At 49.5% G+C, this 12416-nt stretch overlaps 1 protein-coding gene across 1 annotated transcript in view; it reads right to left on the bottom strand.

Annotated features, from left to right (window-relative positions):
* KCNK10 (potassium two pore domain channel subfamily K member 10) overlaps positions 1–12416 on the bottom strand; it is a 147713-nt gene that overhangs the window by 73894 nt on the left and 61403 nt on the right. The window contains exon 2 of the mRNA XM_061158338.1: positions 9690–10024. Coding sequence (XP_061014321.1) covers positions 9690–10024 — 335 coding nt within the window. The remainder of the gene's footprint in view (positions 1–9689; positions 10025–12416) is intronic.

Below are 12416 nucleotides of genomic sequence, written 5' to 3'. Positions count from 1 at the left end.
AGTTAGTCCCTCAGTCATGTCTGACTCTTTGTGACCCATGGACTGTAGCCCACCAGGCTCCTCTGTCCATGGAATTCTCCAGGCAAGAATTCTGGAATGGGTTGTCATTTCCTTCTCCAGGGGATTGTCCCGACTCAGGGATCGAACCCACGTCTCTTGCACTGCAGGCAGATTCTTTACCGTCTGAGTCATCCAACACTAAACGCACTCCCATGAAACACTGCTCCCTCCAGCAGGGCCATTTCCAGGAGAAACCGCAGCCCCGTGACCACACCAGACACGCTGAAGACGCTCAGAGTCTTTACATGTCTATGAATCCACGGCCTGAAAAACGACCACTGCGGATCCTCACCCATGCAGGCCGAAGCTCCCTCCCCTGCCGGTCAGGGAAGTTGCCTCATGAGTCTATTCCTTGATGGTTCCAGAGGATGAATGTTCCACTCTCTCTTCCAGACAAGTCACAAGGGGAAGCTTCCAAAACAACTGTGCTGCAGGCAGGGAAGGAAGCACTGGCGGTGTGTGAGAGTCCAGAGGATAAGACACGCTTGGGATGAAGTGACTCTCCAGTCGAGCTGGTGGGAACCGTGACTTCGAAAACCTACTCAATGCATCTTATTCACCTGCCAAAGAAAGGCACGCCCTCCAGGTACGCCTCTCATTCTCAGCTCTGTTCCCTGCACTTGTCTTTGGAGGTGAAAGCTGGAACGGGGGGAGGAAATACTGTTTCCTAAATGTCAACTCTGTGCTGGGAGCTCTGCTGGGGTATCTCGCCCCCTCTTCCCAATACTCCAAATGAGGAGGGGCAGCCCCAGCCCCGTAATAGGAAAAGTAGTTCTAGGTTTAATGGGACCAAGGCTATCTGACCCCCAGTTCACTGTCTTTCATTTCCTTGATACCTCCTTCTTTGAACACACAACAGTCCACTTGTGGAGTGCGACAGTCCTGTGATTGACTGGTTCAAACTTGGGAAAGGTGCAGGACAAGGCTGTATACTGTCAGCCCCCTTATTTAACTTCTATGCAGAGTACGTCATTCGAACTGCTGGGTTGGATGAATCACAAGTCGGAATCAAGATTGCCAGGAGAAACATCAGCAACCTCAAACATACAGATGATACCACTCTAATGGCAGAAGAGGAACAAAAGAGCCTCTTGATGAGGGTGAAAGAGGAGAGTGAAAAAGCTGGCCTGAAACTCAACATTCAAAAAACTGAGATGACGGCAACTGGTCCCACCACTTCATGGCAAATAAAAGGGGGGAAAGTGGAAGCAGTGACAGATATTCTCTTCCTGGGCTCCAAAATCACTGAGACAGTGACCACAGTCATGAAATTTAAAAATGCTTGCTGCTTGGAAGGAAAGTTAGGGCAAACCTAGACAGTGTACTAAAAAGCAAAGACGTCATTTTGCCAACAAAGGTCCATCTAGTCAAAGCTATAGTTTTTCCCATAGTCATGTACAGAGGTGAGAGTTGGACCATAAAGAAGGTTGAGTGCTGAAAAACTGATACTTTTAAACTGTGGTGAGACTCTTGAGAGTCCCTTGGACTATAAGGAGATCCAACCAGTCCATCCTAAAGGAAATCAGTCCTGAATATTCATTGGAAGGACTGATACTGAAGCTGAAGCTCCAATACTTTGGCCACCTGATGCGAAGAGCTGACTCACTGGAAAAGACCCTGATGCCGGGAAAGACTAAGGGCATGAGGAGAAGGAGAGAACAGAGGATGAGATGGTTGGATGGCATCACTGAAGTGATGGACAAGAATCTGAGCAAACTCTGGGAGACAGTGCAGGACAGTGCTGCAGTTCATGGGGTCATAAAGAGTTGACATGACTCAGCAACTTAACCACAGGACCATGTCAGCTAAAAACGTCTCCTTCTCCCTCCAGTCTTTTCCTTGGAGCAAAAGGCTTTAAGAAAAAGCTCAGACATAGTATGGAGGATGCAGGGCGTTGACACAAGTGAACAGTCTAGCACAGTGCTTAGACGTCTGGTCTCTTTTAGGCTCAAATCCCAGTTTAACCACTTAGTTGCTGGGTGGCCTTAGGCAAGTTGCTTAACTTCTCAGAATTTATTTGCTCATCCAGGGAATTGAATGATGATGATAGATCCTACCTGTAGGTCTGTTGCAAGGGTTAAAGGATTAAAGCGCTTAGAACATGCCTAGAGGAAAGGAAACAAGGAATAAATGGTAGCTATTTTTTATGCTGACAACCACTCCTCAGGAAACCCCCCGATCACGGTCGTCTGCTGACTCTCTCACCGGGTCTCGAGGCGAAGACTGCACAGACGGGATAGGTCTCCCGTGTGCCCAGCGGACTGAGCTACTGAGGCCCAGCCCGGGTTAACGACCTTGCCCCGGGCACCACCCTAGCAGGTGGACGTTTCTCCCTGAGGGACGAACAGCCGTCAGGCCCGGAGGACCGAGGCGCTCGCTCAGCCCACCCTGCAGTCACTGGTCAGGCCGCTGTCCCGGTGACCTGCTCCCCGGGGCTGCCTCCATCTTCCTGGCCCTGAGCTTCTCCCACGTGTGTCCCGAGCCCCACAGTGGGCAGTCAGGGGGAACCGAGGCCAGGAAGCCAGCCCGGTATCTACTGAATCACCTGAGGCCAAGCGACCCCACCAAAGCTGTGGGTGAAGATGATGATCTTGGGGGCAGGGTGAGTCCCCGAGAGGACACACTCAGCAAATGGACTCAGCAGCCCTGCTCAGCGCTCGGAGAGTCGTCTCTGCGACACGTACTTGACACGTGAACAGGCGAAGCAAAGCAACATCGGTCAGTTAGGAAATTTAGTTTTTGAAGCCCCACAGGGCATTTCAAGAGCTTTCTTCTCTTTTCCTTGAACAGAAAACCCCCGGATGCACATGGTTGAGGGGCTTTCTAAACTTCTTTTTTCCTGCCTTCCCTAAGAAATAAATAGTAGCAGTCACCGTAGTTCTGAGCTCACCAGTAGCTGAGCTTTCTTGTTTATTCCACAGACCTCCCTAACAGGTGGACGCTACCTTCACCATCTTCATTGCACAGAAAGAGAAGCTCAGGCTTCGGTGATGCCATCTCTCACCCAGGTCACACAGCCCGTGAGCGGAAAGCAAGACTTAACACGGGAGAGTAACCCGAGTGTGGGTGCTGCCTGCTGGGCCACACGATCCATGTGGCCTCTGCCTGGGGAGGCAGGGACGCTGGGCCGGAGGAATGAGTCGTTTTCAAGTTGGCTTTGGCGGACTCCCTTAAATACGGCCGCATCCATGTCATCTCGGCAGGGCCCACCTGTGAGGGCCCGGTACTCTTCCAAACGACTCTCCCTTCCTCCAGCATCTCCTGCCTCCAACCCGACATCATGGCCAAAAGAGCTATCTCTCCAGCAGAAAACGCCCGTCATGTCGCGACCTTCTTGAATCTTTCCGCGAGTCCCCACTGCCCGTAGCAGGAAGCCCTAACTCCTTGACAAGCCTCTCCGACCACCTCTCAGGTCCAGCCCCGTCCCCCACCAGCTCTCCCACACCTCCCCGCCCCAGGCTGGCGGGATGCCCTCAGGGTGAGTTCTGAACGCATCCTTCCACATTCCACGTCTCTGCTCCAACACACCGGGTATGAGAGAATGGCGCGCGGTCAGGCTGCCAGGACTAAATCTGGTTTCCTCCAAGTCACTAGTCAGGTGTCCCTGAGCGTGCAGCTGCTCCTCAGGCTGCCTCAGTTTCCTCCGCTGGAAGCGGCAGGACAGACAATCCTCACACGATCGCCGTAGGGACTAAAAGAGACAAACAGCACCAAGTCCTTCCTGACCTCTGCCGGCCTCCCTGGGGCTCCCACTGTTCACACACCTCACGGAACTCCACGCCAGCCATCATCCAAAGGACAGGAGATGACAATGCTGGCAGGAATGCGGAGAAGAGGGAATCTCGGGCACTGTTCACGGGCTTGGAAGCTGGTACAGCCGCCACAGAAAACAGTATGAGTTTCCTCAAAAATCAAAAATAGAATTACCATATGATCCAGCAATTCCACTTCTGGGAATACATCCAAAGGAAACATAAACACGAACCAGAAAAGATGTCTGCACCCCCACGCTCCTAGCATCATTTACAAGCGACGAGACGTGAGGACAACCTAAGTGGCCACTAACAGATGAATAGGTGCAGAAATCCACAGAGATAGATAGATACAGATATCATGGAATATTATTCAACCATCAGATGAGGAAATCCTGCCACTTGCACAAACACAGACGGACCTTAAGGACATTATGCTAAGTTAAATACATCAGATGGAGAAAGACAAATGTTTGCATGATTTCACTTATGTGTGAAATGTTTTTTTAAAAAAAAAAAAACTCATAGAGAAAAATATTAGAGATGGGGTGGGGGAAGGGGGGCTGAAGGAAGGTGCTGGAAAGCTACAACCTTCCAGTCATAAGTCCTTGAGGGGAATGTACACTGAGATATGGTATATTTGAAAGCTGTAAGAAAGGAAATCTAAGAGGTCTCACCACAAAGAAAAACCGTTTCTCTTTATTGGACCTATAGGAGAGGATGGATGCCCGCTCAACTTTTGACAGTAGTCACTTCGCAATAAATACTCAAACCATTATGCTGCACACCTTAAAGTTATGCAGGGATATATGTTAATTATATCTCAATAAAATTGGGGGAAAGTAGATCCACTCCAGTGAGCTCCAATTACTGGCTGACACGCCTCTTCCCCCAAGGTTGCTCAGCCTCTTGCCAAGTGAGACTGGATGACTCGTTGTGATGAGTGGGCTGGTCTTTAGCAGCAGAATCCCTGGCCTCGTCCCAGGAACCTCGTGCACCATCTCTCCAGCAGTGAAATAGAAAATGTCTCCAGACGTTGTCAAATGTGCCCGCCCCCGGAAGCAACCTACTCCCCATCAGGAACCACTGCTTAAAACCCTGAGCTCCTTGAATGATACTATAAACAGCAGCAGCAGCAATATCTACGTTTTTTATTTTTGCGTACTCACCACATGCCCAGCACAGCTCAAAGCCCTTCTCATGAATTACAGAATTTAATCCTCTCAGTGCCCTAAGGGTGAGGGGTTTTCAGCACATTTTATTGATAATGAAATAGAATCACAGAGAGGTTTCTAACTTGCTCAAGGTGCATTTTATTCTCCTGTTTCCTATCCCCAAATCTAGCCTGTTACCTGATACAACGGAAGTTCAATAGCAATGTAAAGAATGCACAGATGAATCTATTAATCAGACAATCTCCTCCATAACAGCATCGAGGTCAGGGATGGTGACCCATCTGTCTCCTCTGCAGTCCCCCAGTTCCCCCAAAAATCCCTCCCCAGCTATAGCTCTTTTAAGCTATCCAGGCAGTTTCATGGGGGTTAGGCGTTCCAGTGGCTCAGAAGGTAAAGAATCTGCCTGAAATGCAGGAGACCCGGATTCGGTCCTGGGTCAGGAAGATCCCAATGACTGGCACCTTCACTCTCGTATTCTTGCCTGGAGACTCCCATGCAAAGAGGGGCCTGGAAGGCCACAGTCCATGGGGTCGCAAAGAGTCAGACACAACTGGGCGACTACCCCTCAAACTGTTCCAACTGCTCTGTGTTAATAATATGACTTACACCTTCCAAATTAGCTCTACAAGTGGTTCACTCAATTCAGCCAGGAGTCCCAACACCACCAGATAAATACCGTCAATCTAATCTTTTACCTATTAGATACAACAATAAAAATATCGCTGAGATACAATAATACTATTTTTCTCCAGCTTAGAACACAGCACCCTAAAAACCTTCCTAAATAGCGTGCTTCTAATGAGCACTCCAGAGAGCGCTGCCCAGAGGACGCCCTAAAGTGACCGGACAGGACGCTCCCTGGTCCAAAGGTGTTGCCACTTACAGCCTATGAAGGAAGCAGTGGACTGAAGGGCAGCGCATGATAATGTGCTTCTTTGTTATTATTATTGGCGGTGCTGGGTCTCCACTGCTGTGAGGGCCTTTCCCCAGCTGCGGCGGGCCGGGGCTCCTAACTGGGACGCACCGGCTTCTCAATGCAGTGGCTTCTCTTGCCGCGGAGCACGGGCTTCACCAGTTGTCTCTCAAGGGCTCAGGAACCATGGCCCGGGGTTCTCGAGAGTGGCTCAGCAGCTGTGGGACACAGGCTTAGTTGCTCCACAGCATGTGGGATCTTCCCAGACCAGGGACTGAACCTGTGTCTCCTGCATTGGCAGGCAGATTCTTTACCCCGAAGCCACTAGGGAAGCCCCAGTAATGTGATTCTTAATTGACGTAGGTTCAGCATTTTAACTGCTTAACCTTCAAAAACTGTAGACAAACACAGGTATAAACCCTTACCCCACAGCAGATGGAGACCTTAAGGTGTCCCATATCCAGGACTGAGAGTCAATGCATATAAAGGAGGGGGGCGTGGGGAAAGCAATGTTTTCTGTTAGACAGCAAGGAACTCCAATGCTTTTTGACTCTGCTAAAATTCTGGAAAGCGTTAAACATGAAGCAAATGTTTAAGAGAGAATTAAGCTAATGATCAAGCAAGAACTACTGAAAGGGCTAAAGACTCATTGGGTGAGACAAAGAAGAGTCAGGGAGACCTCACTTTGAATCCCAGCTCTGCCACACTGATGGTTGGAAAGGTTTTCAGCCTCTTTTAGCATCAGTTTCTTTACCTGTGAAATGGGTATAGTAGTGCCAACTTAGAATGTTATTGGAGAGATTAAATGAGATGATGGCTAGAAGGTGCCTAGCTCACAACAGATACCTAACAAAGGGTAGATTTTTAAATTGTTATAAAAATGATCTCGCGAAATGATCTCACGCGCACACACACACACACACACACACCCCTCATTTCACAGAGGAACCTTTGAAGTCAAAGGATGGGTCTTAACAGCAACACCGGAACTACCCTCTGTCATCCTGTCCTTCATTCTAGCCTCTGAATTCTTTCATAAAGGAAAAGACCAAAGAATGGACAATAGGGAAATACTGAGTTAATAAAGAAATGTATGAATAAGCTCAGATACCTCATGGCACCACTAGTGTTAGAGATTTTGTTTGATATCTCATTCCAAAAGCACTTCTCTCTTGGGTAATAATTAGATGCAAAGCCATGCAGAGGCTACATGTGGATGCAAAGATAATAAGACATGATCCCTTTCCCCAATATCTCATCATCTAAGGAAGGAAAATTCAGGCATGAGTCCAGATTAAATCCAGGCCACCTATTAGGTTATTACATGTACTGCAACTAATTAAAAAGGGTCTCATTACATATCAATGCAGCATGTATAATTCCTTACCTAAAATTACTCCAGAATTATGTTCTCCATTCTTTACAGCAATCTGAGCCTTACACCTGTGCTAAACAGATTAGCACAACACTCTCATCATCACAAAACTGTTAGTATTTTCCCATGAAAGGAGGAAAAAAAAAGACAAGGCCATCTAATAAAGAGTGATATGAAACATTGCCCTTATCTTTTTAAACTGTAAGGTGTTATTTTTTTTAATAAAAATTGTAGGACATAGTATGAAGTCATATGCATTCCCAGAAGGAAAATGTATATTTCTATTAAACTTAAGAGTCAAGTCTCAGGTGGCTCAGTGGTAAAGAATCCACCTACCAAAATAGGAGACGTGGGTTCGATCCGTGAGTCGGGTAGATCCCCTGGAGAAGGAAATGGCAACCCACTCCAGTATTTTTGCTGGAAATCCCATGGACAGAGGAGCTTGGTGGGCTACAGCCCATGGGCTCGCAAGAGTCAGACACAACTCAGTGACTAAACCACCACCAAGTCAGATTATAGAAACATTTAAAAGATTATATACTAACAAGAAAAAGAATACAACTACAATAAAGGGGCCAGATCATAAGCGGCCTCAGAATTCCCCTACCTATCAGTGGAGCTGAAAATAAATAAATAAGGCAGCCCAGACTTGTGACTCCTATGGCAAACTGATGTGTAGTAACCGTTAGAATGTTCTATTGGATTATACTTGCTTTACGACATTGTGTCACTTTCAGTTATGCACATATGTACTCTCAGCTGCCCCCACCCCCACCCCCAGGTCATCACAGAGCAGCTTCCCACGTCGATTTTACACATGGTAGGGCATACATGTCGGTCCTAACTTCCAAGTCTGTCCCCCTCTCCTCTTCCTCCCCCACCCCCAGCCCCCTGCCCCGACTGCTGAGTCCACACACCTGCATCTCTATTCCTGACCTGGAACTAGCTTCATCTGTACCATTTTTCTACTCATAGATTCTACATACATGCATTAAAATGTGGCGCATGCTTAGTCGCTAAGTTGTGTCTGACTCTTTGTGACCCCATAGACTGTAGCCAGCCAGGCTCCTCTGTTCGTGGGATTCTCCAGGCAAGAATACCGGCATGGGTTGCCATTTCCTCCTCCAGGAGCTCCTCCTGACCCAGGGATCAAACCCATGTCTCTTGCCACTCCTTCATTGGCAAGTGTATTCTTTATCACTGAGCTACCTGGGAAGCCCACGTGCATTGAAATATGATATTCATTTTTCCCTTGGGGTTCACAGGTAGCTCAGTTGGTAAAGAATCTGCCTGCAATGCAGGAGACCTCAGTTCAATTCATGGGTCGGGAAGATCTGCTGGAGAATGGATAGGCTATCCACTCCAGCATTCTCCTACCATTAGAATTTCATGTGGGTCACACCAGGGCCAAAAGGAATTGTGGAAGCTGTCTTCTCCATCCCTCTGCCTTCCAAACTTTAGAATCCCCAGAAAAACGGGGCTCTCCCTTGCCTCCGTAAGCATCACCGCCCTCCACCAGTATGCCTCGTGGTTCAGGAGGGTGTGCAGATTGGAAACCAACCGGCAGCCTCAGAAGCTCCACCCTCCGTCAGCTCCACGGTGAAGCCCTCCAACTGGGCTCTCAGCAGCCTCCCTCTCCTCTTCCTGGGACTCGGTCCTCTCCACCTGAGGTGCTTCTCAAGCCTCCCGTTTCTCTCCCCCACCCCATACCACCTTAGATGACTCCCTGTCCCCCACACTCCCTTCCAGCCTCACTTCACCCCGCCAACGCCACCCCACCTCTGCGTCCTCTGCCTGGCTTCCACAGGCAGGAGCCCAAAGTTCTCCACCTCCATTTTTTTAAATATTTTTTCCTTCCTATCCAAAATACAGGAAGGCCCCAGCACGGTGCCTGACACACAGTGAATGTCCAAAACAGTGCCTTGCTCATCGATGTTATGGACATCCTGACTGCTTCATCCTCGCAAAGCCACCCAAACCTCTCCAAGTCTCTGCGGCCTCCCCACCCCACTTCCGGTGGCCTTTTCTCTGCCCCATTCTCACTCCCCTGGGACAGGTTAAGACACCCCTGCTTGCTTAAAATTCTTTCTCTGGCTTCCAGGCCACCCTCTTACCCAGCATCTCACACAGAGGTAATGGTGAATCAGCCTACATAAGTGGCCTTGAACTTGACAACTTCAGCCCGCTGCAGCCGCTGAGCACCGCATCCCAGAGCGGAGGATGCAGAACGCCGCCTGCTGCTGTGTGGTCTGGGGGACCCTGCCCTGCATCCTGTCACAGGTCTCCACTCAAATGTCACCTCCCAGCGAGGTCCCCCTCACCATCAGAGGCATCCCGACCAAAGGCAAAGACAGACGTCCAGGCCGCCCTCTCCCCCCGCGGGCAAGGCGATGGCCGACTCCCTCCCTGCTCACCTGGATCAGCGTCTCCAGCTCCTGGGGGCTCACACAAATATGATCCCGCAGGAATTCCGCCTTCTCCAAGGCGATAGTGTTCTTTTGGCTGCTCTCAAAGGGCTGCTCCAACGCCCGGAAGACGAGACCACCCGTGACGAGGTAGACCACCACGACCACGAAGATGGCAACCACTGTCTTCCACTTCATGACGGTCTGCAGGCCCCCCTGGGCCGCGCCTTCCATCCTGGCTACGACCGCGGCTCGGGAGGACACGGCGAGGCGAGGCGCCGGGGGAGCCCCGTTAGCAGCGGCCTTGGGCGGGCACGCCGGGGGCGCTGCTGCAGGAACGGCCACTGGGAAATGGGGGCGGGCGAGAGGGAGAAGAGAGTTCGTTTATAAACACACAACCCACCGTGTCACCGCGCAGACGTCTTTCGCAAGCCGGCTGTCAAATGGGAGGATTCAACATGGGTTCCCCAAGCCCCAGGGAGGGAATTCAACCGGTTGCTAGGTGTCTGCTTGAATGATAAAAGCTGAGCACCAGGGGTTCTAGTTTTCAAAATAATGATAATATTAATTGAGTCTGAAATGTGTATATTTCTCTACAAGGGTCCAAATCTGAAAGCCATGTCTCTGTTATTTATCATTCAGCTCCTCCCTCCAGTTTCTTGTTAAGCAAAGAGGACAGCTTCCCTGATAGCTCAGCTGGTAAAGAATCCGCCTGCAATGCAGGGGACCCGGGTTTGATTCCCGGTCCGGAAGATCTGCTGGAGAAGGGAAAGGCTACCCACTCCAATGTTCTTGGGCTTTCCTAGTGGCTCAATTGGTAAAGAATCCGCCTGCAGTGCGGGAGACCTGGGTTCCCTGGGTTGGGAAGATCCCCTGGTGAAGGGAGAGCTACCCACTCCAGTATTCTGGCCTGGAGAAGTCCATGGACCGTACAGTCCATGGGGTCGCAAAGAGTCGGACATGACTGAGCGACTTTCAATTTCAAGAGACAACAAACCACCATATTTTAAAAAGAAGTATACTGTTCAATTTGGAGAGGAAATAAGTAGGAAAAGGATACCCAGCAGATTTGTCCAAGCACTGAGGGCTAGGTGATACCAAAAGTATAGAAGCTATGAGCATCTGGCAAGTTTAAAAGTTCTTTTCCTGAGGTCACAAAAGAAGGGTGAGCTTCCCATACAGGAGAAGTGTCCAAACTCAAACACAGCGCCTCTCAGATCAAGATGGAGGAAAGGACACGGAACTCGCTTCCCCTATGAGCTGTGCCCCTGGGAGGGGACTCAGAGGAGAACGGAGACTAAACTGGGCAAAGACTCCCTGGGAAGCAAATGGTTCAAACCACATAGTGGGGGCCCTACCCCTGGAGTTTTATTAAAAATGAGCTCCCCTGGAGGGCTGGTGGGACTAACAGGAGGCCGTGGGAAGGCTGGACTGCACTCAAGAGGAGCACGCTTGTGCTGGCTCATTCCCAAAGCAGAGCAGAGAGGGGAAACTGAAACCGCGCAGGTGGCCAACTGGTCTACCACAGTTTCTTCAGTGTGTGTGCCAGCCTGAGCCGGGGGAACATTCCAGCCTCGCCTGTCTCACATCACACTTCCACGGTGGGATGGGAGCTGCTATGACCAAGGAGGACCTCAGCTGTAAGACACCGAGGCAGCTCAAACCTGAAGCAGCACCTGAGCAGGACGGAGGCAGACATTGCTCTCAGACCGGGCAGACGCCTGACGGCAGCCGGACCACCACAGCCTGTGCGCCAGCCCTCACCAAGTGCCTGGGACAGCCCCCCAGCGTGAGGGTGCCAGTGCTAGGAGGGAAAGAGTGCACACTTGAAGGGAGCCGAGCTAGCTTGGAAGCTCAGCCCTCAGAGATTCTGCTTCAACAACCTGGGGGCTGACCTTGCCCCCCCACCCCCGCCCACCAAACAGTGATGATGGGCACTCGGCACACCTGCTCCAGCCCTAGACCCTCCGCCTCCACTCCCACCTCCCACCAAGGCGGTAGCTGTCAGCACAACCCGAGGAAGGATGTCACTTGTGTTCCTATCACATCCAACTCTTCCACCAAAGCCACTGGGCAGGAACTCCAACACAAGGAGCAACAGAGAACTACCTTCCCTAATTTCATAAAGATAGAGATAAGGAAAGTGAGAAGACAGACAAACTTGTCTCAGTTGGAAGAGCAAGAGAAAAACCCCTGAAGAAAATAATTACTGAAACCAAAATAAATGACTTACCAAATGAAAAATTCAAAGCATTAGTAATAAGAACACTAACTGAATTAGGGAAAAGAATAGAGTAACACAGTGAGAATTTTAACAGGGAATGACAAAATAAAAGAAACCACTCAGAACCAAAGAAAACAATAGCTGAAATAAAAACCTGCTAGAAGGACTTAACAGCAGGCTGGCTGACACAGAAAAATACATAAAGGATCTGGAAGACAGAACAGTGGAAATCACCCACCACAGCCAAAAGAAAAATAAATTTTAAAATGAGAACAGTTTAAGAAATCTCTAGGATAACATCAAGTGTACCAACATTCCCACTATAAAGGACCCAGAAGGAGAAGAGAGAGAGAGAAGGGGGCTGAAAATACATTTTATGAAATTCTGACCGAAAACTTTCCAAATCTAAAGAAGGAAACATACATTCAACTACAGGAAGAACAGAGGGTCTCAAGCAAGATGAACCCAAACAGACAGACACCACGATATAACATAATTAAAATAGCAAAACT

Source organism: Dama dama, chromosome 12 (assembly GCF_033118175.1).
Source record: "Dama dama isolate Ldn47 chromosome 12, ASM3311817v1, whole genome shotgun sequence".
NCBI classification, from domain to species: Eukaryota; Metazoa; Chordata; class Mammalia; order Artiodactyla; family Cervidae; genus Dama; species Dama dama.
The sequence above is the reverse complement of the archived record's forward strand: the minus strand, read 5'-3'. Positions and strand labels throughout refer to the sequence as shown.